Raw genomic sequence first — 25737 nt, 5'->3', positions numbered from 1 at the left:
CACATTGGATACTTCAAGTTAATAAAGTGGTCTTTTTTTTTTGGTACCGGGGATAATAAAGTGTATCTTGATTTATAAAGTAGCTTATTTAGCCCAGGATAACTCACATAGGTGTGTGAATTCTTTCTCAATTTGACAGCTCAATAAGGAGATTTTTCAAAGTGTAGGAACTGTTTAGGTCTTTAGCATCAACTTTTTTGTGAGATTTTAAATCTAAGGACCTGTGAAGTCAGATCTGTTTGGGAGACTCTCTGAGTTAAGATGTTTTTCTCTTGGTCTAGTAACTGAGTCTAGGACCTTTTGGAGTCCGGAAATCTAAATTCCGGGGTTCACAGAGAGTGTGTGTGTGTGTGTGTAAGTGCTAGGGATTGAACCCAGGGCCTTGTGCATGCTACGCAAGCACTCTATCACTGAATTCACATTCCCAGCCCTTGGTTCCTTTAATGAAGGTCTACCACCCTTTCTTGGGAGAAATGCCTTAATTGCTTTTTATTTTTGGAGGTGCTGGAGATGGAATACAGGGCCTCTCTCATGCTAGGCAAGTACTCTACTACTGAACTATATCCCAGCCCAGAGAAAGACTTTAAAACCATATCCTCAGTTGGCCATGGTGGCTTGCTCAGGTAATCTCCAGCACTCTGTGAGGCTGAGGCAGAAGGACCACAAGTTCAACTTCAGCCTGGGAAATTTGGCAGTTTAGCAGATTAGCCAGACTCTTACTCAAAAAACTGAAAAAGGGCTGGGGGTGTAGCTCAGTGCAAAGGCTCTGTGTGCAAACAAACTCCGTGAAGAATTTCTTTGATGGGAGTCCTTCTATGTGGCCTTTAGAAACAGTAATGCCAGCTGAGCTAAGGTGCCCCAAGACATCTCACAACCTGGAGCCATTCCAAAGCTGTTCAAACTCACAGCTGGTGCCCCCAAATCCCTTAGAAGTCAGGCTAGATGGTACAGGGCTGTAATCCCAGCACTCTGGGAGGCTGAGGTAGAAGGATTCCAAGTCTGAGATCAGCCTGGGCGACTTAGTGAGACCCTATCTCAAAATTAAAAATTAATAAAGTGAGCTGGGGAAGTAGCTCAGTGCAAAGGCTCTGCGTTCAATTCTCTGTGTGGGAGGGAATCCAGATCAACTGTAAGTGGCATATCCTTACCAAATGTCCCAATTTGCCCAATTTGCTGTACTCATCCCCCTCTGAGAGATAACGTCCAGCTCCTCCGGCTAGGGGAATTTGACAGTTGGGAGGCTCTTGTTCCCTGGGAATATTAACGGGGGGCTCTGGGGAGGGAATAATCATAGATGGGAATTTCAGATGGATGCCTTTAGCACCGTAGAAAATAGTGGCCTCTTGGGCCGAGTCAGAAGTCGGGCTCCCGCTTCCTTTTTCTCTCCCCTATCTAGAAATCATAGGAAAGGCCAGCGAGTTTCGGGGGCACAGGGCCATATGTGGCGGGTTCACAGGAGCTCCACAGGAGAGGGAGTGGACTAGGCCAGGCTGGGAATACCCAGAAGCGTATTCCCAGCGCTTTTTCTTGCGTGCCCCTCAGTCTAGTTTCTAAAGTTATAGAGAACCTAAAAGTTCAGTTTCCAAGTCTGGGGCTAGTTTTGTTCAAGAAAGTTTAAACGATAAAGCTTTGCTTTTCAACATAATGAAACCGACCCGCACTCTCCTCGATTTGTCCCAGTCGGCAGCCCGTAACCTCGTTTTTGCCCAGCCCTGGCGTCACACTCCCTCTTCCGGAAGCCGTCTGTACTTTGCTCCTTCTGATTGGCTTAGATGCAGCCAAGCCCTTCCTGATTAGAAGCGGCGATTGGCAAGTTTGCTCGCCTCCCGCCGTAGGTTCGGATGAGTTAGAGGCGCGGGGGAGAACTGGGGAAACTGGAATTTCCCGCGGAGCTGACGGCGCTTGCTCTCCCCCTACTCGTTTTAATTCCACGCGCACCAAAATATCCGCCATGGAGAAATCTTGGTAATGACCCATTCCCCTTAAGCACCCCAGGAACACATCTGACCCTTGCCCTTATCCCTACCCTCCCTGTCACAGGGGGAGAATTGTGGGTAACCAATTTCTCTGGTTCCCCCAGAGAATTCTGGGTAGCTGTCCGTTTCCATCACCTTCCCCTAACCCCCGCCACAATTGTGGGTAACTGGCCATTCTTATTGATCCCCCTAGAGAATCCTAGCTAAACCACAGCAGAAGATTCTGGGAAACTGTCTTGTCTTGTTTTTCTCACTGCCCCCTACCCCACCCCCAATTCTAGGAAACAGGCACCTGAGACCTAATTGCAACCCTCCAATCCCCGCAAAACCTGCTCCCTTCATCTGATGGTTCAGGGCTGAACCAGGCAAGTGAGCATGTCTGAAGGGAGGAGAAAGGGAAGTTAAGGATTAGGGTAGTGGGGTGGTACAGAGGTCAAGAGGAGGAGAGTAAGGAACAACCTGCACCCTGCTGCCCAACTCCTCCTGTCGACCTCAGTGTCATCCCTTTTGCTTACCTCCTTGCCCTCCTACCCACGTAACCCAGAAGACACTAAATTCCAGTACCTGGGCCTACCCCTGACTCAGCTACCTCTTTCCCCTTGCAGGTCAGGATGTCCTTTCTAGGTCCACTGGTGATGTTCTGCTGAAGGCTGTGTCAGGTATCCACAGGGACTGTGTGACACAGCTGCCATCATATCATCACCATGAACTTTGAGGGTCTGGACCCTGGACTGGCAGAGTATGCCCCAACCATGCATTCTGCCCTGGACCCTGTCCTGGATGCCCACCTGAACCCAAGTCTGCTACAGAATGTGGAGCTGGACCCAGAGGGAGTGGCCATGGAGGCTCTTCCTGTCCAGGAATCAGTGCACATAATGGAAGGTGTCTACTCTGAATTGCACAGCGTGGTGGCTGAAGTGGGTGTGCCTGTGTCCGTCTCCCACTTTGACTTGCACGAGGAGATGCTGTGGGTGGGAAGCCATGGGGTAAGAACCACACCCCTTTATGAGTTTTTGAAAGGACATATGGGAGGTCTTTATCTGATCTTTGCCAAAGGACAGCTGCTTTGCAGGGACCCAGAACTGAGTTGAAGTGATGAGATTTAGCCAGTCTCTCTTTTTTTGTACCGGAATCAAACTCGGGATCTTGTGCTTGTGAAGCAGGCAGCAGAAGCACTGAGCTAAATCCCCAGCCCTAGCCGGTCTCTGAAGTCAAACCAAGGGGAGGAGGTGGAGGAAGAATAGGCGAGTCTTGACTCCAGAGATGAGTTATATAGGTTATTTGTTTTCATTTATTTATTTATTTAGAGACAAGGTCTCACTGTATAGTTCAGGCTGGCCTTGAACTCACTCTGCAGCCCAGGCTGGCCTCGAACTCACAGTGATCCTCTTGCCTCAGCCTCCCAAGTGCTGGGATTACAGTCATGCGCCACCACTCCTGGGGGTTATTAGTTTTCAGAAGGCATCCCACTCTTCCATCCCATGTTTTCATTAACTACCCATCACTTAGTCTTTAGTGCCCCAAATCCAATGTTTTCTATTTTTATTTTATTTTATTTTATTTTATTTTTGGTACCGGGGATCAAAGTCAGGTCCTTGCACTTGTGCAGCAGCTGTCAAAACCACTGAGCTAAATCCCTGGCCCACTATTTTAATTTTATTTTTATTATTATTATTATTTTTTGCAGTACCTGGGATCAAATTCGGGACTTTGCACTTGCCAGACAGGCGATGTGCCACTGAGCTAAATGTCTGCCCCTTTCTATTTGTGTAATTATAGAATGTTTAATGAATGTTTCTGCATATATTACATGGAATCATTTTGTCTTTCCTGGCTGATTTTTAGTCTGTCTCAGAGCATTTATCAATGCTAAGTTTTAAAAATGTATATCCAGGGCCAGGGATTTAGCTCAGTGCTGGCGCCTGCCTTGTAAGCACAAGGTCCTGAGTTTGATCTTTGGTACCAAAACAACCCAAAAATGTATATCCATATTGTCAATATGGTGTGAAACTAAAGGGTTTTTTTGGAGTGGGGATCGAAGTCAGGACCTTGTGCTTATGAGGCAGGTGGTGGCACCACTGAGCTAAATCCCTGGCCCACTAAAGGTTTGTTTTGTTTGGTTTGGTACCGGGGATCGATAAAGGTTTTTTTTTAAGAGATTATATGATGACTTTGTGTTTTTTTGTTTTTTTGGGTCACAGGGATCGAACTTGGGACCTTGTGTTTTTGAGGCAGGCAGCAGAACCACTGAGCTAAATCCCTGGCCCTAGTGACTTTGACTTACTTATGTACCTTTCATAGGGTGTGAGTTATTTTTCCATTAGAAGGAATGAATTTGCTGTATATGTCACATTCATTCAGTTCAGTAGGTCATGTCTATTGCTATGTTAGGAACAGGGAGTAAAGCTGAATAAAACATAATCATTATCTGGGTGTTGTAGTGCACACCTGTATTCTCAGCTGCGTGAGAGGCTCAAAACTGCAAGTTTGGTGTCAGCCTGAGCAACTTAGCAAGACCCTGTTTCAAAATAAAAAAGGTCTGGGGATGTAGCTCAGTGGTAGAGTGCCCACCTAGCATCCACAGGGTCCTGGGTTCAGTCCTCTGAAGCACAAAACCAAACAATCCTTGTCTTCATGCGGTTCACATGACAATGAGGGGGAAAAAAAAGACAAAGCAACAAGTATCTGGGTAATCCCAGCACTTAGGAGGGTGAGGCAGGAGGATTGCTGTGAGTTCAAGACCAGCCTGAAGTACATAGAGAGACCCTGTCTAAACAACAACAACAACAACAAAAAGAGACAAAAACAAGTAATTTTCTGATACTAAGTGCTAGTGTGAAAATATCTACTGGGTGCTAGAGAGCATGAAGGAGGCTCAAAGAAGGCCTCCAGGGGGAGATGACACCAGAACTGAGGAAATGAATCTTAAAGGAGGGGAAGGGGAAAGGCTGTATTGGCATAAGATAAAAAATATTTCTAAAATGTTACACAACACAGTTAGTATAGAGTACAGAAACTATAAGCAATTAAGATTTATTGGGCTGGAAAAAAAACATTTATTGGGCTGAAGGTGAAGGAGTTTATTTGTTCAACCAGGTTTAAAAAATTTTTTTTGGTGGGGGAACTGAGGATTAAAATGAGAGCCTCCCATGCACTTTATCACCAAGCTATACTCTCATCCCCTAAAACCATATGAGTAAGAGACTTGTATGCAGGCCAGGAAGACCATTCTAGACCCTTTAAGTCAGGGTCTCTTTTATTTTTTCTTTCTTTATTTTTTTTGAGACAGGGTCTTGGGCCAGGGATTTAGCTCAGTGGTTCCAGCACCTGCCTCGCAAGCACAAGGTCCTGAGTTGGATCCCCGGTACCAAAAAAAAAGAGACAGGGTCTCGTTACATATCCCAGGCTGACCTCAAACTCACAGTGATCCTCCTGCCTCAGCCTCCCAAGTGCTGGGATTACAGATATGACCTACAGTGCCTGCATCTAGACTTTTTAGAAGGGAGGGAAGGAGCTACACAGATATCTGGGGAAAGAATATTCTGGAGGACTTCATATACTCTGTTAAAGGAACTTGTACCTGGTCCTTCAGGCCACTGAAGGATTTTGACCTGAATGACAGTGTAGTTGTCATCCTAGATGTATTGCTGTGGTAGCAATATAGAGTTTGATTTAAGGAGGATGGGACAGGACTCAGAGTTTGCAGGCTATTGTAATAGTACACAAAATAAGATAAAGGCCTGAAGGAAGCACTATACAGATGGGTGTGCAAGAAAGATTTGGAAAAGCCGGGTGTGCAGGTGCATACCTGTAATACCACCACTGGGGAGACTGAGGCAGGAGAATCACATTGAGTTCAAGGCCAACCTGGGCTACATAGTGAATTCAGGCCAGCCTGAACTACAAAGGGACGCCCTGCCTCAAAAACCCAAAAAAAGGGCTGGGGATTTAGTTCAGTGGTTCCACCACCTGCCTGACAAGTGCAAGGTCCTGAGTTCGATCCCCAGTACCAAAAAAACCCAAACAAACCAAAAAAGAAAAAAAAAGCAAGATTTAGAAATATTTTGAAGTAAAATAAACAGGACTTGACCACCAAATGAGGTGGTCAACTTAGTAGATCATGTCATGGTATCATAAAGAATAAAAAGAAATGAGGGTACAAATGGCAAATTTAATTTATGATATAATGAGTTTGAGGTTCTCATGGGATATCTATGGAGAGATTTCTTTTTTGCTACTGTAGATTGAACCCAGGGCTTTTTTATTCATTTGTTTTTATTTTGACATGAGTCTCACTAACTTGTTAAGTTGCCCAGGCTAGGCAACTTGAGATCCTTCTGCCTCAGCCTTGAAGAATGACAGGATTATAGGCATGTACCACCACACCTGGCAAAAGAGATGTTTAATAAATATTTGGCTGCATAAGTCAAAGAAGTTACAAGTCAGAGAAGGAAATAAGGGTTCATTAGCTTCAGGATGGATAATTAAAACCTTAAGGATGGATGAGATTACCTGGGAAGACAAATAGAATGAGAAAATGGTAGGTTGAAAATAGCCATGTTTCAAGAGTGATCAAAAGCAGGGGAGCACACAAGGAAAAGATATGAACTAAGAATCAGAAGAGAAACCAGGAATGAACGACATCACAGAAGGTAAAGTCAGAATGAGTTTCACATTCTCCATTCCAGCCTGTGATCCACATTGCTCATTTCCTACATGGCTGGTAGAGATTAAAACTCGACTGTGGACTGTGTGGTGTGGTGGTGCACACCTGTAATCCCAGCACTTGGAAGGCTGAGGCAGGAGGACTGCGGTGAGTTCCAGGCCTGCCTGGGCTATATTGTAATTTCAAGGCCACCCTGAACTATAGCAAGATCCTGTCCCAGAAAGCCAAAACAAAAAGACTTGACTGTGGACCATAAGAAAGCCAGCTGAGCTGAGCATAGTAGAACACATATGAGGTTCTGGGTTTAAATCAAAATGCCAGGAAAAAATACAGTGAGGTGTGGTGGTGCTTGCCTGTAATCTCAAGTACCTGAGAGGCTGAGGCAAGAGGATCTCAAATTAGACACTAGTTTGGGCAAATTAGCGAGACCCTGTCTCAAAATTAATAAAGGAGGGGCTTGAGGGGGTAGCTCAGTTGTAGAGCATTTGCCTAGCATGCATTAAAACCCTGGGTTTGGCCGGGGATTTAGCTCAGTGGTTTCACCGCCTACTGTGCAAGCGCAAGGACCCAAGTTCGATCTCCAGTACCAAAAAAACCCAAACCAAACCCTGGATTTAATCCCCAGTACTGACGAAGAAAAAAAAAAAAAGCCAGCTGCCCAGTGGAGGATTGAATCATGTTCCTGGCCTTCTGAATACATCTGTAACAGCTGAGCTATTGCATGTTCAGCAGATCATTGTGAGGATAAAGTAGAGTTTATAAGAGTATTTTGTAAGGGCTGGGGATGTAGGTCAGTGGTGCTGCACTTGCCTGGCAAGCACAATATCCTGAGTTTGATCCTCAGTACCAGAGTTGGGGGAAAAAAGAGTATTTTGTAATCCATTCACGTAAGACAGTATTACTGCCTTTGTCAGTAAGACTGGCTGGTCCCTAGCCATCTGCTTGGTTGCTCCTAGCCAGAAAAGCCAGGTAAAAGAGAAGAAAAGCTGGCACATTTCAATTCCATGTCTGAAATGGCCTTACCCCTCCACTCAAGATGTCTCCGTCGTCTTTGTCTCTTGCAGGGCCACGCCACTTCATTTTTTGGCCCAGCCTTGGAGCGCTACTCATCTTTTCAGGTCAATGGCAGTTATGACATTCGCCAGATCCAGAGCCTGGAGAATGGTATCCTTTTTCTCACAAAGAACAACCTCAAGTATATGGCTCGTGGGGGACTCATTATATTTGATTACTTGTAAGTAGCTTTTCAGTTCTGCACTGGAAAAGAGGGAAACTCATAGTGTGGAAAGGCTCAAGGGATTGGCAGCTGCTGAGACCCTGGCCTGTTAGCCTTTACTCTTTCTCACAGGCTGGATGAGAGTGAGGATATGCACAGTCTCCTGCTGACTGACAGCAGCACACTACTTGTGGGTGGCCTGCAGAACCACATATTGGAGATTGATCTGAACACTGTCCAGGAGACTCAAAAGGTATAAGCCTGGATAGGATCCAAGAAAGACCCCAGCAGGGCCTGAAGGCATTAGAGGGGAAGGTGTATGTTTGGGCTGGAAATGTGCTTGAGGTTGGGGATGACCTTTCTGTTCCTAAAGTCGTTATTCTCACTGGTCTCTCCCCTCTCCAGTATGCAGTCGAGATACCTGGAGTCACCATCATGAGACAGACAAATCGATTCTTCTTCTGTGGCCACACATCTGGCAAGGTGGCCAAATTCCATTTTTCCTACCACAAGCCCTGTTTCACTAGACACCTGATTGAGATGTGCTTTTCCTAGTTGGATTGGAAAAGAAAGATGAGAAGAATAAATTCACTTCGTACTCAGTTTTTTTTTTTGTTTTTTTTTTTTGGTGCCGGGGATCGAACTCAGGTCTTTGTGCTTGCACAGCAGGCGGCGACACCACTGAGCTAAATCCCTGGCCCACTGTCAGTTATGTTATACTGTGAAATCATCTTGCATCCTGATCTTTTCTGTAACTAGGTACCTAGAAGGAAAAAGGGTCAACAAGAGTTCTTTTGGGGGTCCCTTTCAGCTCTTGGCTTCTCTTTTTTGCCTTTTCTTTGCTCTGTCTGTATCCTAGAGCCTTAATTCCTAAGGTAGGGACTTCACAGGGTTAGGTAGGTAGGCGGCAGGACTCTTCCTAACAGCAGAGTTGGCAGATAACGGAGTTATCCCTTCTTTAGGTTTCCCTTCGAGACCTCCGTAGTTTCAAGGTAGAGCATGAATTTGATGCCTTCTCAGGGAGTCTGTCAGATTTTGATGTGCATGGCAACCTGCTGGCTGCCTGTGGGTTCTCCAGCCGCCTCACTGGCCTGGCTTGCGACCGATTCCTCAAGGTGTATGATTTGCGAATGATGCGAGCCATCACACCACTTCAGGTTCACGTGGATCCTGCCTTCCTACGCTTCATCCCTACATATACTTCTCGTCTTGCTATCATCTCCCAGTCAGGTATGAAGGGGTTATAAGATTGGGTAGGAGTGGGGTTGGGAATTTAGCTCAGCGGCACCTTGCCTGCCTTGCAAGCACAAGGTCCTGAGTTCGATCCCTGCTACCCCCCCGAAAAAAATTGGGTAGGAGAGGTCAGTGAGCAGCAGCATCAGAAGGAATACTCTGCAGACACCTCTTTTATGGAAAAGAAGTAACCCCCAGTGTTTCACTTAGGTTTGATTAGAGATGAACACTTTTATTTTCTCCTTAGGTGTGAAGAACGTGGGAAAAAATAAAGATGAAATAGGCAGACTAACTTGAGACTTGCTTTTGCTGGTTAGCAAACCATCCTTTGGTTTATGGGAAGGCATCAGATGGCATTCTCTCTATCTCTAAGCATGGATTTTGGGTACTTCTTGCCTTGATGTCAGGAGAAGAGAGTAGAAAAGGCATAGAAGGATGTCTCCCTTTCCCTTTATAGGGCTTAGTGGGCCTCTTCCTCCCTCCTAGGGCAATGCCAGTTCTGTGAGCCCACAGGCCTGGCCAACCCAGCAGATATCTTTCATGTGAATCCTGTGGGACCTCTGCTAATGACATTTGATGTGTCCGCCAGCAAGCAGGCCCTGGCCTTTGGGGATTCTGAGGGCTGTGTGCACCTCTGGACTGATTCCCCGGAGCCTTCCTTCAACCCCTACTCCCGGGAGACTGAATTTGCTTTGCCTTGTCTGGTGGACTCACTGCCTCCTTTGGACTGGAGCCAAGACCTGCTACCTCTTTCCCTCATCCCTGTTCCACTCACCACGGACACGCTTCTCTCTGATTGGCCTGCTGCCAACTCTGCCCCGGCTCCCAGGTTGTACCTCATCTCTAGGCATAAAGGAGGGAGGGGGAAAAGGGCCAAGATACCAGAATTTTCTGCCAGCCTTGTTATCATTTTACCACTTTCCTGATGTTTGTCTGCCCAGTATTTTTTTTCTTTTTCTTTTTTTTTTTAATAACTCTTGGGGGAGTTAAAGGTGGAAAGGTGGAAGCCCTAGAATTATACTGGATTATAGGCGAGCACCACCTGTGGATGCAGAGATACTGCGCACCATGAAGAAAGTGGGCTTCATTGGCTATGCACCCAACCCCCGAACTAGGCTGCGCAATCAGGTGTGTTCAGAGGGGAAGGGTTTAGCCCCTACCCTGTCCCTTTGGTGTTTCTCTTTTTCCTTTACTAGTCTTTTGTTTTTAGACAGTTGGTAGGGCTTTTGGGAGCCTGCAAAATTGAAGGAACTATGCTTAGTGTTAGGGAGGATTCAGAGACACGGAAGATGGGGTCCTTGCTCTTAGAAAGTTTAGTATCTGGTCGAAGGTAAGACATTATCTACATCAGAAATTATTTATGTCTGATTGTTAATGCCAAAGGAATATTACAGGCCAGGTATGGCACATGCCTGCAGTCCCAGCACTTGGGAGGCTGAGGCAGGAGGATCTGGTGTGTTCAAGGCCAGCCTGGGCTACATAGCAAGATCCTCCCTCAAAAAACAACAATAGGGGCCTGGGGATTTAGCTCAGTGGTTCCACCGCCTGCCTCGAAAGCGCAAGGTCCTGAGTTTGATCCCTGGAACACCCCCCCCCCCAAAAAAAAGCAATGGGGCTGAGGATTTAGCTTGGTGGCACCACGCCTGCCTGGCAAGTGCAAGCTCCTGAGTTTAATCCCTGGTACCAAAAAAAACAACAACAACCAAAAACAAAGGCATCAAAGGAGTATTATAAGCATTCAGTACCAGAGCTGTTTGGAGGGGAAATGTTCATGGGGTAGAGTAGTCAGGAACAGTATAATAAAAGAAGCACATATTGAGCTGGAATGATGGGATTATAGGTAAGAAGATGGTAATGGTGGAGAATAGTCAAGATGAGAGAACAGTATCATTAAAGGTCTTAAGAGAAATAAATGCAAAAGCACTTATAAAGAGAAAGCCAATCTGGCTGGCACAGCAGTTAATAATGGGAAGTAGAAAGAAATTAAAGGACAGAGAGGACAAGGATAGTGAAGCTTTGAGTACTAGTGCATAGCGGAAGAAGTCTTGCACTGAAAGCAGCATTCTGGGGTGGTTCTTTTGGTAGCTGGATGGAGTGAGTGTAGGAAGACTGTGGAATTCGTCCCAGCTGTCCATCTGTAACGGAGCACAGAGATGGCAGTAGAGAAAAAAAAGGAAGCGGGAGATGCTGAGAACAGTATGAAAATAGAAGGCTTAGGGCTTGGTGACATTTTCAGTGTTGGGATAAAGGGGAAATCAAAGACAACATACAACAAGCTGGGCATGGTGGTGTGTGCTTGTAATCCCAGCACTTGGGAGGCTGAAGCAGGAGGATCACTGCAAGTTCAAGGACAGCCTAGGCTCCGTAGTGAGTTCAAAGCCAGCCTGAACTACATAGCGAGACCCTGTCTCAAAAAACCAAAAAACATTTTTTTTTTTTTTTTTTTTAACCCTAGATTCCTTACCGACTAAAGGAGTTGGACAATGAATTTGACAGCTTCAGCCAGGTCACAGAGTCACCAATAGGGCGGGAAGAGGAGCCACATCTCCACATGGTTTCTAAGAAATACCGAAAGGTGGGCCGGGGATTTAGCTCAGTGGTTTCGCCGCCTGCTGCGTAAGCACAAGGACCTGAATTTGATCCCTGGTACCAAAAAAAAAAAAAATAGAAAAGAAATACCAAAAGGTGCTGGGGGACACCAAGGTAGGGAGCCTGTGGGAGGTGGGGAAAGGTGCCCTGGGAAGGATTTCACATAAGAAAGAACTGAAGGGGCCAGGGATGTAGCTCAGTGGTGCTGTACCTGCCTGGCAGGCACAAGGTCCTGAGTTCAATTCCCCATACCAGGAAAAAAAGAACAAAGAACTGAAGGTCTCAGTCAAGAAGCCTTCACCTAGACTAGGGATGTAGCTCAGTGATAGAATATTTATGTAGCATGCATGAGGCCCTGGGCTTCATAACTAGCATCAGCACACATACAAAAGCAGCCTCCACCTACCCTGTAGACCCAGGAGAGGTTTTAGGGAAAGCTTTAAGTCCTGAGAATATTTGGGGGACTCTAAGGATATCCTCATCTTGCTTAGACTGTTTCTATTTCAGGTAACCATCAAGTATTCTAAGCTTGGGCTGGAGGACTTTGACTTCAAACACTATAATAAGACCCTGTTTGCTGGATTAGAGCCCCATATCCCCAATGCCTACTGTAACTGCATGATCCAGGTAAGGGGTGGGACTTCCAGTGACAGGAACATACCTACTGTCTTTCTTCCCCATTGCTCCTCAGTCCCTATTCTACTCTTTCCAGGTTTCCATTTGTTTGGAGGCAGGGTATCACTATGTAGTTCAGGATGGCCTTGAACTCATTATGCAGCCTAGGTGATCTTCCTGCCTTAGCTTCCCAAGTGCTGGGATCATAGGTGTGCACCACCACGCCCAGCTTCTTTCCAGGTTTTTTTTTTGGTACCAGCAATCAAACTCAGGGCCTCTCGCTTGCCAGGCAGGTGCAGTGCTGCTGAGCTACATCCCCGGCCTTTTTTCCAGGTTTCTTTAACCAAGCCCACTGTACCTTGGCCTCATCTGCCATTCCTTATTGCCCCCACACTTTCAGGTCTCTGTGAGCTCCACTGCTTCAGTGGAATCCTTCATATTCTGTAACAGCTCATTTAACCTCACCATCTCTTTTCCCTCTTAATTTCCTGCACCAGTTCTCCTGTTCTTCCTTCCAGGTGCTCTATTTTCTGGAGCCTGTCCGCTGTCTAATCCAGAATCACCTTTGCCAGAAAGAGTTCTGCCTGGCATGTGAGCTGGGCTTCCTCTTCCATATGTTGGACCTCTCTCGTGGTGACCCTTGCCAGGTCAGTTCCTGGAGACCTAGGACACTTAAATGGAGGAGGAAGGCAGAGGGACAGTAAGCAGAGACACTGCTGTGTAAACATCTACAAAAGAGAAAATAACCCTTTCCATCCTTATACCCTTTCCAGGGCAGTAATTTTCTTCGGGCATTCCGTACCATTCCTGAGGCCTCAGCCCTCGGCCTGATCCTAGCTGACTCACATGAGGCTTCAGGGAAGGGCAGTCTAGCCAGGCTCATTCAGAGGTGGAATTGCTTCATTCTCACGCAGCTGCATCAGGATATGCAGGAGCTGGAAGTACCCCAGGCTTATCGAGGTGCTGGAGGCAGGTATGGAATTGGATAGGAACAGTTAAAGCCACTATGACAGGCCCCTCAGGGCCTTAAAGGGTCTTTTAACTCCCTGAGTGTGCATATATCATCCTTCCCACTCTTAGCAGCTTTTGTTCTTCGGGGGACTCTGTCATCGGGCAGCTGTTCAGCTGTGAGATGGAGAACTGCAGCCTCTGCCGCTGTGGCAGTGAGACCGTGCGAGCTTCATCCACCTTGCTTTTTACACTCTCCTACCCTGAGGGTAGCAACTGTGGTATACCCCAAAGCTGGGTTGGGAAGACTCCCCAGATGTCCTGTGACAGCAGGGAGGGGTGTTGGAGGGCTAACTGTGGTAGAAGGGAGAGCCTGGAATGAAGTATCTAGTTTCCTCTTAGATAAGACCGGGAAGAACTATGACTTTGCTCAGGTTCTGAAGCGAAGCATTTGCCTGGAGCAGAATACTCAGGCCTGGTGTGACAACTGTGAGAAGTACCAGCCCACGGTTAGTGGTGTGGCTTAGTGGTGTGGCCCTGTACTAGACTTACCATATTAGGGACTCAGCTGTGGGTTTGGCTCAGTCAGCAGTGATCTTCCAGGAGTGGGAGAAACCCTAGTTTGAGGCACAGACCTCAAACTGTTACTGTTGTTACTATTCCTGTCCAGGTTTCTTTCCATGTAGACTCTATCCTGTTTTTTCGTTTGTTTTGTCTTCTCAGATTCAGACACGAAACATCCGCCATCTCCCAGATATTCTTGTCATTAATTGTGAGGTGAACAGTTCAAAAGAGGCAGATTTCTGGAGAATTCAGGCTGAGGTAAGAACTAGGACACGAAATTTTAGGATTTTAGGAATTCTTTTCTTTTCCTTCTTTCTTTTTTTTTTTTTTTTTTTTTTTTTTTTGGTTTTTTGAGACAGAGTCTCACCATGTAGTTCAGAGCAGCTTTGAACTCACTGTGTAGCTCTGGCTGACTTTGAACTCATAGCAATTCTCCTGCCTCCCAAGCGCTGGGATTACAAGACTGACTGACTTACTTTTTTTTTGTATTGGAGATTGAACCCAAGACCTTCACACTGAGCTACATTCCCAGCCATTTTTTATTTTCTAAGTCCCTAAGTTACCCAGACTCAGACTTGCAGTTCTCCTGCCTCAGCCTCCCAGAGTACTAGCTAGAGTACTTTTTTATTTTTCTCTTCCTTCTGACTTCCATATAGGATTATGTTTTTGAAGAATCAGATTTTTTTTTTCCTTTGTGTTCAGGTTACCTTTAAAATGGCGGTAAAGAAATATGGTGGGGAAATCTCTAAGAATAAAGAATTTGCTTTGGCTGATCGGTAGGTAGTACCTTGGTTGTTGTCAAAGGATTGAATTACTCAGTGGCTCCTCTTGTTTCTGGCCAGGTCTTTTGAGCACATTAGTAATTTTTCTGTTCCAATAGGAAGGAACTAAGGAGTCCAGAAGGTTTGGTGTTGTGTCCCTCCATTGAGGAGCTGAAAAATGTCTGGCTTCCTTTTTCTATTCGGATGAAGATGACCAAGAACAAAGGGCTGGATGTTTGCAATTGGACTGATGGGAATGAGGTGCAGGTTGTTGAAAAACTGGGAAGAGAGGGAATAAGGGACAGGAGGTGTGGTAGATGGTGGGGGGGGGGACTTTAAGAAAGAGAATAAGGCCTTAGTATTTACCAATTGTGGGATTTTTCTAGTGATTTCGTTCAGTTCTGGGAGGCACAGATGGGCTAGGATGGAGATAACCTACCCTGGTTCCCCATCTCCTATACCCCCAACTCCCTGCCCTTTATCCCCACTTCCCATCCTCCCCAATCCTTAAACATAGCTTAGCAGCCTGGGTACCCCCCTCACAGTGGGGCCCAGCCAGGGCAGAGGAGGAGCATGGTGTCTGTGTGTATGACCTGATGGCTACTGTGGTACACATCCTGGACTCGCGCACAGGGGGCAGCCTTGTAGCTCACATCAAAGTTGGAGAGACCTACCACCAGCGCAAGGAGGTGAGTGAGGTCATACAGGGCAGCAGTACTCTTGGGAATGGCCACAGTGGAGTCCCGGGCTCTGTCTTTGAGTCCCTGACAGAATGGTCCAGCCATTACTTTGGTAGCAGCCTTTCTGTATCTCCACAGGGCGTCACTCACCAGCAGTGGTACCTCTTCAATGACTTCCTTATTGAACCTATTGATAAAGTGAGTTGCGATATGTTTTATTCCCCCTTTTATGCCTGTCTTTGCTAGTGTCTTCATCCTCAGGGCCCTATAGGATGCCAGGCATATTCAAGAGGGAGGGATTTTCTGGAATAAAAGATGTTAGCAGAGTTAAAAACAGCACCTGAGGGCTGGGGATTTAGCTCAGTGGTTCTGCCGCCTGCCTTGCAAGCGGGAGGAACCAAGTTCGATCCCCGTACCGGAAAAAAAAAAAAAAACAGCACCTGAGGGCTGGGGATTTAGCTCAGTGGTTCCGCCCCCTGCCTCAAAAGCGCAAGGTCTTGAGTTTGATCCCTGGTACCAAAAAAAAACCCAACAAAAAACAGCACCTGAGTTCTGGCCTCAGTCTGACTTGGGGAATGGGAAAAAGGGCATACATTCATAGGCTATAGGTGCTTTTTCTTTTTCTTAGCATTGCTAGGGATTGAACCTAGGTCCTTATGCATGCTAGGCAAGTGCTCTACCACTGAACTACACACCTAGCCCCTTGCTTTTCTCTAGCATGAGGCAGTCCAGTTTGACATGAATTGGAAAGTACCTGCTATCCTTTATTATGTGAAGAGGAATCTCAATGCCAGATACAACCTGAATAGTAAGTGGTACAAAGCAGACCTGAGGGTGGGGGCAGTTTAAATTAGGCTTCAGGAGGAGATCTGAGAAATAGCTTGTTAGTATTCAAGATTGGTAACTGGTGCTAATCTCTCTAGGAATACTAAAGAGATTTCTGCTTATTAGACTTTAAATTTAGAAGTTGGAGGGCTGGGGATTTAGCTCAGTGGTGCTGCCGCCTGCCTCGCAAGCGCAAGGTCCTGAGTTCAATCCCTGGTACCAAAAAAAAAAAATTTAGAAGCTGGAAATTCTGAGGGTGGAGTAGGGAAGGGGCAAAAGGAAGCATTTGATCAAAATGGTTTAAATTGTGATTTTGAGTCCACCTATTCTTAGCCCCAAGTGAAGATCTCATCTTTTGGAGATGAGCTCCTTATTAAGTCTCTATTTGGTACCTTTGAACCATAATTTTGCTGTAACCTTATTTTTCTGGATTTTCTAAGCTAAGGTTCAAAGTGAAGATCTTATTTTCTTTTCTGTCATATCTCTTGTTTTTTCTTGGCCTATCTCTTGATAATTTTCTGATTTGATCTGGTCTGTCTACCTGTTCTGTTCATCAGATTCAATCTTTTACTCAGATGCTTTGATTACTGAGGAATAACAAATAGACTCAGAGTCTCTGATCAGCCATCCTTGCTCCTCCCTTGTAGTTACTTCCCAATGCCTGGCCCTCTGTCTTCTACATTCTTCCTTGCAGTCAAGAATCCTATCGAAGCTAGTGTGTTGTTGGCTGAAGCCTCACTGGCACGGAAGCAGCGGAAAACACATACTACCTTTATCCCACTGATGCTGAGTGAGATGCCACAGGTTGGGGACCTGGTGGGCCTTGATGCTGAGTTTGTCACCCTTAATGAGGTAACCAAGAACCAAAGGATGGGACGTTGCAAGAGAACTCTGAGGATGTTAGGAGTTGTGAGCATGTCTCTGATTAACTCTTGTCACACAGGAAGAAGCAGAGTTACGCAGTGATGGCACTAAGTCTACCATTAAACCAAGCCAAATGTCAGTAGCAAGGATCACCTGTGTTCGGGGCCAGGGGCCCAATGAGGGTATCCCCTTCATTGATGACTACATCTCTACCCAGGAGCAGGTATTAGGATATGGAGGTGCCAGTGAGTTAAACCCCGTGCTTATGTTCAGTGCTTGAGAACCCAAGAAAGAGTGGTAGGAGGGGGGGCCAGGGATTTAGCTCAGTGGTTTCGCCGCCTGCTGCGCAAGCGCAAGGACCCCAGTTCGATCCCCGGTACCAAAAAAAAAAAAAAAAAGAGTGGTAGGAGGAGACAGCAGCTGATATCCTGAAAGATTTGTCCTTTTCTCGATTCCTAGGTGGTGGATTACTTGACTCAATACTCAGGGATAAAGCCAGGAGACCTTGATGCCAAGATTTCCTCCAAGCACCTCACAACCCTTAAATCTACCTACTTAAAGCTTCGGTTTCTCATTGACATAGGAGTCAAGTTTGTGGGTCATGGCCTACAGAAGGACTTCCGGGTCATCAACCTCATGGTTCGGGCTAGGCTCTTTTGAGTCACTTTTGAGGGGCCTGGGGATTTAGCTCAGTGGTTCCAACGCCTGCCTCAAATGCAAGGTCCCGAGTTTTATCCCCAGTACCAAAAAAAGAAAGTCACTTTTGAGGGTGGACCCATCAAGGTATACATAGTATTTTTGGAAATGGGAAATTATGCATTCCCTGCCTAAGTCCCCATCCTTTTATTCCTGCCAGGTGCCCAAGGACCAAGTCCTTGACACTGTCTACCTGTTTCACATGCCCCGAAAACGAATGATTTCCTTGCGATTCCTTGCTTGGTACTTTCTGGGTGAGTTGGCCTGCCTTTTAGGCCTTTCGTAATGATTAAGAGTAGGAAATATTATGGGGCCGGGGATTTAGTTCAGTGGTTTTGCCGCCGTCTGCTCAAACCTAAGGACCTGAGTTCGATCCCTGGTACCAAAAAAAAAAAAGAGTAGGAAATATTAGCTGGATTCAATAGTATACACCAGTAATCCCAACTACTTCGGAGGCTGAGGCAGGAGGATTGCAAGTTTGAGATCAGCCTGGGCAACAGTGAGACCCTGTCTAAAAAAGGTTGAGGGGCTGGGGATTTAGCTCAGTGGTTTCGCTGCCTGCTGTGCAAGTGCAAGGACCCAAGTTCGATCCCCGGTACCAAAAAAAACCCAAAAAACAAAACAAAAACTTTAGAAAAATGCCGGGGATTTAGCTCAGTGGTTTCGCCACCTGCTGCGCAAGCACAAGGACCCGAGTTCAATCCCCAGCACCAAAAAAAAAAAAGTTTGAGGGCTGGGGATTTACCTCAGTGGTGCCGCTGCCTGCCTTGAAAGCGCAAGGTCCTGAGTTTGATCCTCGTTACCAAAAAAAAAAAAAAAAAGTTTGAAACATGTTAGAGGACCAAGGAGGAATAATATGGGCGCTGAGCTAGTAGTAACAATTAATTGGCTTCAATATACCTTTCCTTAAAAGCATGCATGTTTTTGGAAATCATTTTCTGTCAAACAGGGTAGGAGTAGTGGGACATGTTCCTACCTTCCTTTCCTAGGTCGAAAAGTATTGTATCTTTACTTACCCTAGACCTGAAGATTCAAGGGGAGACCCATGACAGTATTGAGGATGCCCGCACGGCCCTTCAGCTCTACCGAAAGTATCTGGAGTTAAGCAAAAGTGGTACTGAGCCTGAGTCCTTCCACAAAGTGCTCAAAGCTCTTTATGAGAAGGGACGGAAAATAGACTGGAAGGTGCCTGAGCCTGAAAGCCAGACAAGTCCAAAGAGTAAGACCTGGGACGGGACAATGGAAACTGGACTGGATAGATTGTGATTCCACAGAGATTATAAACACCACACAAATAATAACAATGCTGCTTTTGTGAAGCACTTAAACACTTTGCAAAGCACTTAATTCTTCTAACAGTGAAATAGACTTTATTGGTCCATAATTTTCTTATTCAATTCTGAAATGTTTGGGGAAGGCCCATGCATTTTTATCTTGCATTTTTATCTTGCATTTTTTCCTTCATAAGGAATATCCCGGCTGGGTGTGGTGCCACATGCCTGTAGTCCCAGTACTTGGGAGGCTGAGGCAAGAGGACTGCCATGAGTTCAAAGCCAGCCTGAACTACATAATGAGACCTTGTCCCCAAAAGCCAAAAAGAAAAAAAAAAAAATCTCAAGTGCTATTTTTTCCTCATTCACCTTAAGAGTTGTGTTCTTTTGTCTCTGACAGATGCAGCTGTCTTCTCCTCAGTGCTGGCGCTCTGACCTGTCCTCTCCTGTCAGTGTCTGTGGTCCCAGAACTGAGAGATAGTTTCCCAAGTTGGCTTTAGCCTGTCCACTTCCAGAATTGGACCTGCTCAGGGTCTACAGATGGTGCTATTCATAGAACTGGAATGCAGCTAAATTGTTGCAAAGGTTCTAGGAGCCAGATTCCTTCTTTATCCTTTGGAAAACAGTGGGCCAGAAAAAGTCTAGAATTGACCAAGATGGAAAGTAATGTCTTCTTAATAAATATCCTAGGTAATTAATACCCAGGCAAAGAACCTCCTAGAATTAAAACTCTCATTCCTTGCTGGCTAGGGACTAAAGTCTTCGATGGTGATGCTACAAGGAGATCCACACTTAAGTCTCTTAACTGCTTGAGGGATACCTGGAGGGCCCAGCATGTAATCTAGGTGGCCCAAGCAAACCAGCGTTGCCAACACCGTTGCCAAAAGGGTCTTTGGTAATCCTAGCACTTGGGAGGCTCAGGCAGGAGGATCAGGATCGAAGCAAGTTCAAAGCCAACCTGGGCTACATAGTTCAAGGCCAGCCTGAACTGCATAGTGAGACCCTGCCTCAAACAAAACTGAAAAAAACCTATGGGTCCTGGAGAAAGTTTAGCTTCTGGCTTCATTCTGTTGGCAGCTGAGAAGTATCTGTCTTCCATTCATTCTCCTGTCTCGTTTTATTTTTTTTTAACTTTTGTTTTAAACCGCATGTTTTATAAAATAAAAAGACTATTACTGTCTGTCTCTGTCATTAGAGAACTAGTATGACCAGTCTTAGGTCAGCTCTCCTCTTGTGATGGCTTCACCTAAACAATGGAAAAATTAAGTTATGTTCAGATCCCTACCTAAAAACAAAGTTGTGGAGACCAAAATTGTGGATGAAGAAATTTGATTATGTTTTTCCTGGACAATGTTAGGTTTTTGCTCTAGCTGTATAGTACTCTAAAGTAACTGAGGACCTGTGGTATGGTTTCCTCACTAATTGGGTAAGGTGAAGAACTACGAATCCCACTTTATCTCCAGACCTGTAGCTGCTCACAGGATCATTCTGGTGCCACGCTGCTCCTGGGAGATGTAGTTTCTCTTGTATAGAAAATTCCCGGCTGGCTAGCCGTGCACCTTTATTTTTGAAGGTTCTTAGTTGCGCATGCGCCCCTGATCGTCTCCATATACCTACCATGCGCCGCCTCTGTCTCCGCTTGCGGCTACTAGTCGGTGGAGGCCTGCTGGTCACGTGGATAGGTTCGCCACGCAGATCTGGGACCTGCGAACTGCGGCGGAGTCATCGCTGCCTGTTCGCGCGAGAGTTTGGAGGGGCGGGTTCGGGGTCAGTCTACGGGGGTTTGACCCGCAGCGAATCGAGCTTTAACTTGAGGTCTTGGGAGCCGGGTTAGGTAGCTGTCTGCCGGGTTATCTGAAGTCTGAAAAGTGCGGAAGTGCTGTGCTCTGAAGAAGCCCAGATAGTCCTGCTTCCCCCGCAGCCAGGTTCTAGGCTTGAGAGTCACCGAGGCCAAAGTGAGAGTCTGGCTGTCTTCGCGCGCCTGGGGCTCGGCAAAGGCCCCGTGAGCAGAGGTGGGAGGTGCGGCTGGCTGGAGGCGGTGGGATGGACCGAGCGAAAGCTCTGGCAGAGCCTCGGAAAGAGGGCTTTGTGTGCACCGGCAACTGCAAACAGCAGGTTGGAGGTGGGGATGCAGGAATCTTTTTGTGCTGAGCCCAGATGGGCCTGAGCCTTGAGAGGCCTCCATGCTGGCCTCCTACCCCGACCGAAGGCTCCTTACTGGTAGCCCTCCTGAGCCTGTCGTCCTGGCATCACTGCCAGCTTCCATCCTGTAGCTGCCACATATCCCTCTGAACCCTCTGAGCGTCCAGTGTTACAGTGCCAACATCCAGGGCCTCACCTGTCCACGTAGTTGTTACTGGAACAGAGTCCCCAATCTTGAGCTCGCTCTCCCATCCACCGTCTAAGGATATCGAGACTCGCAAGCGCTGGGACAGAGGGGCCCCTTTGTGTCCTGGCCATTTCCTGTAGAGTTAAAATTACACCGAGGCCTTTGAAGGCCTGCAGGATGAGGAGTAGGCGGGGCGGGGAGGGGGGCGGTAAGGAAAAATGGAGTCCACTCAGATATGTTTTATTCCCACATAAACTCAGGTGGAGCGACCCCATTACGCTAAGGATGAAAAGCTGGGGTTGGCTGGCCCTGCTTCTGGGGGCCCTCCTGGGAACTGTCTGGGCTCGAAGGAGCCAGGATCTACACTGTGGAGGTAAAGGCACAAAGAGAAGGGAGGAAGCCAAGGCGTGGGAGAGCTAAGGCATGGGAGAAAGATGAATGGAAATCCCTAGATTGATCCTATTCTCCTACCCCCACCTCCACCTCCAATACTCTCTCCTTGCACCAGCTTGCAGGGCTCTAGTGGATGAACTAGAGTGGGAAATTGCCCAGGTGGATCCCAAGAAGACCATTCAGATGGGATCTTTCCGGATCAATCCAGATGGCAGCCAGTCAGTGGTAGAGGTAACTGTTACTGTTCCCCCAAGTAACTCACTCTGGCTTTGAATGAGAACTCAATTAAGAAGGACTTTAATATTACAGAAATGAAGAAAACAGATCCTGAGAGAAATCTAAAAGATTTGGCTCTGTCTCATTTGGAAAAGGCTGGAAACTTATTTGCTATGCACATGCTTTCTAGCTCCAAACCTTACTATTATTTTTTTTTTTTTTTAATTTTTTTTCAAAACAGGGTTTTGCTGTGTAGTGCAGGCTGGCCTTTAAACTCACTGTGTAGCCCAAGCTAACCTCAAACTCACAGTGATCCTTCTACCTCAGCCACCCATGTGCTGCAAACCTTAATACTCTGTTTCTGTTGTAGAAATCATTAGCAGACAGGGAGCTCTGATCACCCTCCTCCACAGCCCTAATCCATGACTCATGTTCCACTCCATCACTATGGTATGCATAAAAACACATTCAAAAAAGAATAAAAGGGGGCTAGGGATTTAGCTCAGTGGTTCTGCCACCTGCCTCACAAACGAAAGGTCCTGAGTTCGATCCCTGGTACCAAAAAAAAAAAGCCCAAGAAAGATCTCAAATTTGAGGCCTGCCTGGGCAACTTAGTGAGAGCCTATCTAAAAAGGAATGAGGATGTAACTCAGTGGTAGAACACTGGCGTAGCATGTGCAAGGACCTGGGTTCAACCCTTTGTGTGGCAAAAAAAAAGCAAAGGAAAAGAGCATTGATAAGAGCTAACCAGAGGTCTCTGATTACCTATAATTTGGAGGTAATGGTACCTACCTTATTTCTTGGGTGAGTTTTTTGTTTTCTTTTGTTTTTGTTTGAGACAGGGTCCTACTATATAGTTCAGGCTTGTGGCAATCCTCCCATGTACTAGGATTACAGGTGTATGCCACCATACCCAGCATCTGTCTTTCAAAGCACTCTGAAACTATAAAAATAAATCATAATATTTTTAATTAGAGAAGACATTTTAGAATAGGTTGGTTGAACCAGATTTGGAAGGGCAAGTAAGAACATAAATTACTAATGTATGAGGTAGAAAAGAGTGACCCAAGGTTGAGGACATTTCTAGGTACCTTATGCCCGCTCAGAAGCCCACCTCACAGAGCTGCTAGAGGAGGTATGTGACCGAATGAAGGAATATGGAGAACAGATTGACCCTTCCACCCACCGTAAGAACTATGTACGTGTCGTGAGCCGGAATGGAGAATCCAGTGAACTGGACTTACAGGGCATCCGAATTGATTCAGATATCAGCGGCACCCTCAAGTTTGCGGTAATCTATGGGAAAGGGTAGCTGGCTTTTGGAAAGTAAAGGAGTTGTTAGGGAGACCATGTAGAGGGCTGGGTCAGTATCCTCGTTGGCCTCTCTGGAGGTGGGGGCCTGAGGCCTGTTCTGGCTGCCCAGTGTCACCTGTTTCTCCCTTGGGTTGGCAGTGTGAGAGCATTGTGGAGGAATACGAGGATGAACTTATTGAATTCTTTTCTCGAGAGGCTGACAGTGTTAAAGACAAACTTTGCAGTAAGCGGACAGGTAAGCTACTCCAACTTTACGTCCTGATCTCACAGCCGTCTAGAACATGGCACCCTTCTCACCCACCAAATTCTCTGCAATTAGTTCAGGTTGGCTTCCATTTCCCTTCCTTTCCTTCCAGCTAGGGTTGTTCCTCTCCATTATCTTCCTGTCAGCTTTTAGAATTTGTAGGCTGAAGATACAGATGAAAAGCACTAGGGATATTCTGCCATATATGCATATGCTTTGAAAATGGTGGTAGCCCCTATGACTTAAAAAGAAAGTGGTAGGTATACATGCCAGTTTGATTTGGGGTATTTTCTTGATAGTGGTATATATCAGTATGAGAGTGGTGTTTTTCTTCAAATTGTTATGTACTATTTGCAGATCTATGTGACCATTCCCTGCACATATCCCATGATGAGCTATGAATCACTGGAGCAGCCCAGACTGTCTTGATGGATCACCCCCAGGAGGGGAAGATGGTGGCATTGCCTTTTATATTATGTTTTTATGGAAATGAACTGAAAAAATTAGAAACCAAAAAAACAAACTGTGTTATCTTTTCATGACGATAATCGACCCTTAAGTTAAGCTTGAAGATAGTGGACTGCACACAGGCAAGAACATGGATGGGAAGGAAGCGCTTGGGATTGGCACAAAATTAGAAGGGGCCTGACTCATTAATATTACCTTATTAGATTCCATTCCACTTACAGAACAGATAACCATTTATTCAGTGTGCACTCAGTGCAGTGTGTTTAGAGTCCAATTATGGAGAAATAAGGAACAGCTATGAACAAGCAGGGGAACATAAGTAAGTGATGGTAGTATAAGATTGTAGAAATTCCTGTATTCATGCTGATAAAACATAAAGACAGGGCTGAGGATGTAGTTTAGTTGTAAAGCACTTGTCTAGCAAGTACAAGGCCAGGGGTTAAATCCTGCAAACACACACAAACATATAAAGACAGTGTGTGGTCTTGAAAGAAATAATGGACATTTATTATTCTTCCTTTCCTGCCCTTCTAGATGGAGGGACCAGAACAGAGACAGGAAGGGGAAAAAGATGTGACCAACTCAGCTGAAAAGTAAGGGCTTTATCGGATAGGGACAGATGAGCTAAGAATGTTACTTAATGAAAGGCCTTGCTTCTTAGCCTAAGCTTTAGATTTGATGTGAACATCACTACCTATTGTCAGTCTGGGCTACAAGTTCCCCCCTTTTTTGTGTGTAGAGTTCTGTACTGGACATAGGGATAAAAATCTAAATACTTCCCTTTGGAAACTTCTTAAAGTGGTAATATGGAACATATATTTCTGTTCCAGGAATGCCCTGAGAAGGAAACATGTGAATAAACATTTCAAAGGTTAGTTTTTTGTTGGTTTTTTTTTTTGTTTTTGAGTCAGGGTCTCCCTTTGTAGTTCAGGCTGGCCCTGAACTCACTATGTAGCCCAGGCTGGCCTCGAACTTGGCAGTGATCCTCCTGCCTCAGCCACCCAAGTGCTGGGATTACAGGCGTGCGCCACCATGCCCTGCACAAAAGTTAGTTTTTTAATTACAGCATTTTAGAATCTAGAGGGACCTGGGAAGTCATCTAGTTCACCTGACTCTGTTTTATAGATAAACAAATCGAGATTCAGAGAATCCACAGATCCCTAAGTTCTGTACTTAGTGGCAAAACTGAATTTGTAAACTAACTTTCCCAGGTGCCAATCTGATCTATAAAATAGCCTCTTTTTTCTCTTCTTAATACCTTACATTAAACCTGGCACAAAGAATGAATGTAGTTTTCAACAAAGCTGTCTTCCTACAAAAAAATTCTTTTTTGCTAGTAGAGAAAAAAATCTGAATAACTCATTTCATCAAATCATATCTTTTTCTCTTGTGACCCTTTTAAATTCTTTTGCTTTTAATTGACACATAATGAACATCTCTATGAAATCTTTTTTTTTTTTTTTTTTTTTGGTACTGGGGATCGAACTCGGGTCCTTGTGCTTGCAAGGCAGGTGGCAGAACCACTGAGCTAAATCCCCAGCCCCCTATGAAATCTTAATACATAAACTAAGTCCGAGCAAGCATTCTGGTATTAGCTGTCACCTAAACGCAAAGCCTGGTGTTAATTCTACCTTCTTTCTTTCTTTTTTTTTTGTATTGGGTCCTTGCGCTTGCGTAGCAGGCAGTGAAACCACTGAGCTAAATCCCCGGCCCAATTCTACCTTCTTTTACTAGCCATAACAAGTGCTATATCCCATCAAATCAGTTTTTGAAACCAGCTGTTGTAAACCGTTTTTCTTCTGTGACACACATAAGTAATAGTCACATTCTTTATAACCCTGACAGTATGCCCATAGTTCTGTCCATTGT

General features: G+C 45.7%; 2 protein-coding genes across 16 annotated transcripts; both read left to right on the top strand.

Annotated features, from left to right (window-relative positions):
* The first annotated feature begins 1794 nt into the window (after positions 1-1794).
* On the top strand, positions 1795-20084 carry Pan2 (poly(A) specific ribonuclease subunit PAN2). 13 transcript variants are annotated; one of them, XM_087192335.1, is made up of 26 exons: positions 1795-1965; positions 2582-2962; positions 7707-7876; positions 7991-8111; positions 8264-8341; positions 8821-9088; positions 9578-9920; positions 10123-10219; positions 11547-11666; positions 12188-12307; positions 12814-12942; positions 13069-13268; positions 13379-13512; positions 13646-13752; positions 13967-14065; positions 14510-14583; positions 14688-14829; positions 15114-15257; positions 15387-15446; positions 15966-16056; positions 16768-16925; positions 17017-17160; positions 17397-17576; positions 17794-17887; positions 18655-18852; positions 19305-20084. In XM_087192335.1, the coding sequence occupies exons 2-26, from the start codon at positions 2681-2683 to the stop codon at positions 19337-19339; spliced, it is 3588 nt and encodes a 1195-aa protein (XP_087048461.1). In that variant the 5' UTR covers positions 1795-1965; positions 2582-2680; the 3' UTR covers positions 19340-20084. The 13 variants fall into 13 exon arrangements, with proteins under 13 accessions (XP_087048461.1, XP_087048460.1, XP_087048456.1 ...); XM_087192334.1 differs by having other exon boundaries at positions 14688-14835; XM_087192330.1 differs by having other exon boundaries at positions 13379-13524; positions 14688-14835.
* A 468-nt stretch (positions 20085-20552) lies between these two features.
* On the top strand, positions 20553-23923 carry Cnpy2 (canopy FGF signaling regulator 2). 3 transcript variants are annotated; one of them, XM_087192341.1, is made up of 6 exons: positions 20553-20859; positions 21494-21606; positions 21742-21857; positions 22930-23133; positions 23295-23391; positions 23758-23923. In XM_087192341.1, the coding sequence occupies exons 2-6, from the start codon at positions 21519-21521 to the stop codon at positions 23799-23801; spliced, it is 549 nt and encodes a 182-aa protein (XP_087048467.1). In that variant the 5' UTR covers positions 20553-20859; positions 21494-21518; the 3' UTR covers positions 23802-23923. The 3 variants fall into 3 exon arrangements, with proteins under 3 accessions (XP_087048467.1, XP_004861362.1, XP_087048468.1); XM_004861305.4 differs by having other exon boundaries at positions 20634-20916; XM_087192342.1 differs by having other exon boundaries at positions 20655-20923.
* Positions 23924-25737: the final 1814 nt, after the last annotated feature.

This window comes from Heterocephalus glaber, unplaced genomic scaffold (genome assembly GCF_053883595.1).
Source record: "Heterocephalus glaber isolate CG9 unplaced genomic scaffold, H.glaber_assembly_v1.0 deba00001569, whole genome shotgun sequence".
NCBI lineage: Eukaryota > Metazoa > Chordata > Mammalia > Rodentia > Bathyergidae > Heterocephalus > Heterocephalus glaber.
Note: the sequence above shows the minus strand (reverse complement) of the source record. Positions and strands in the feature narration are given on the sequence as shown.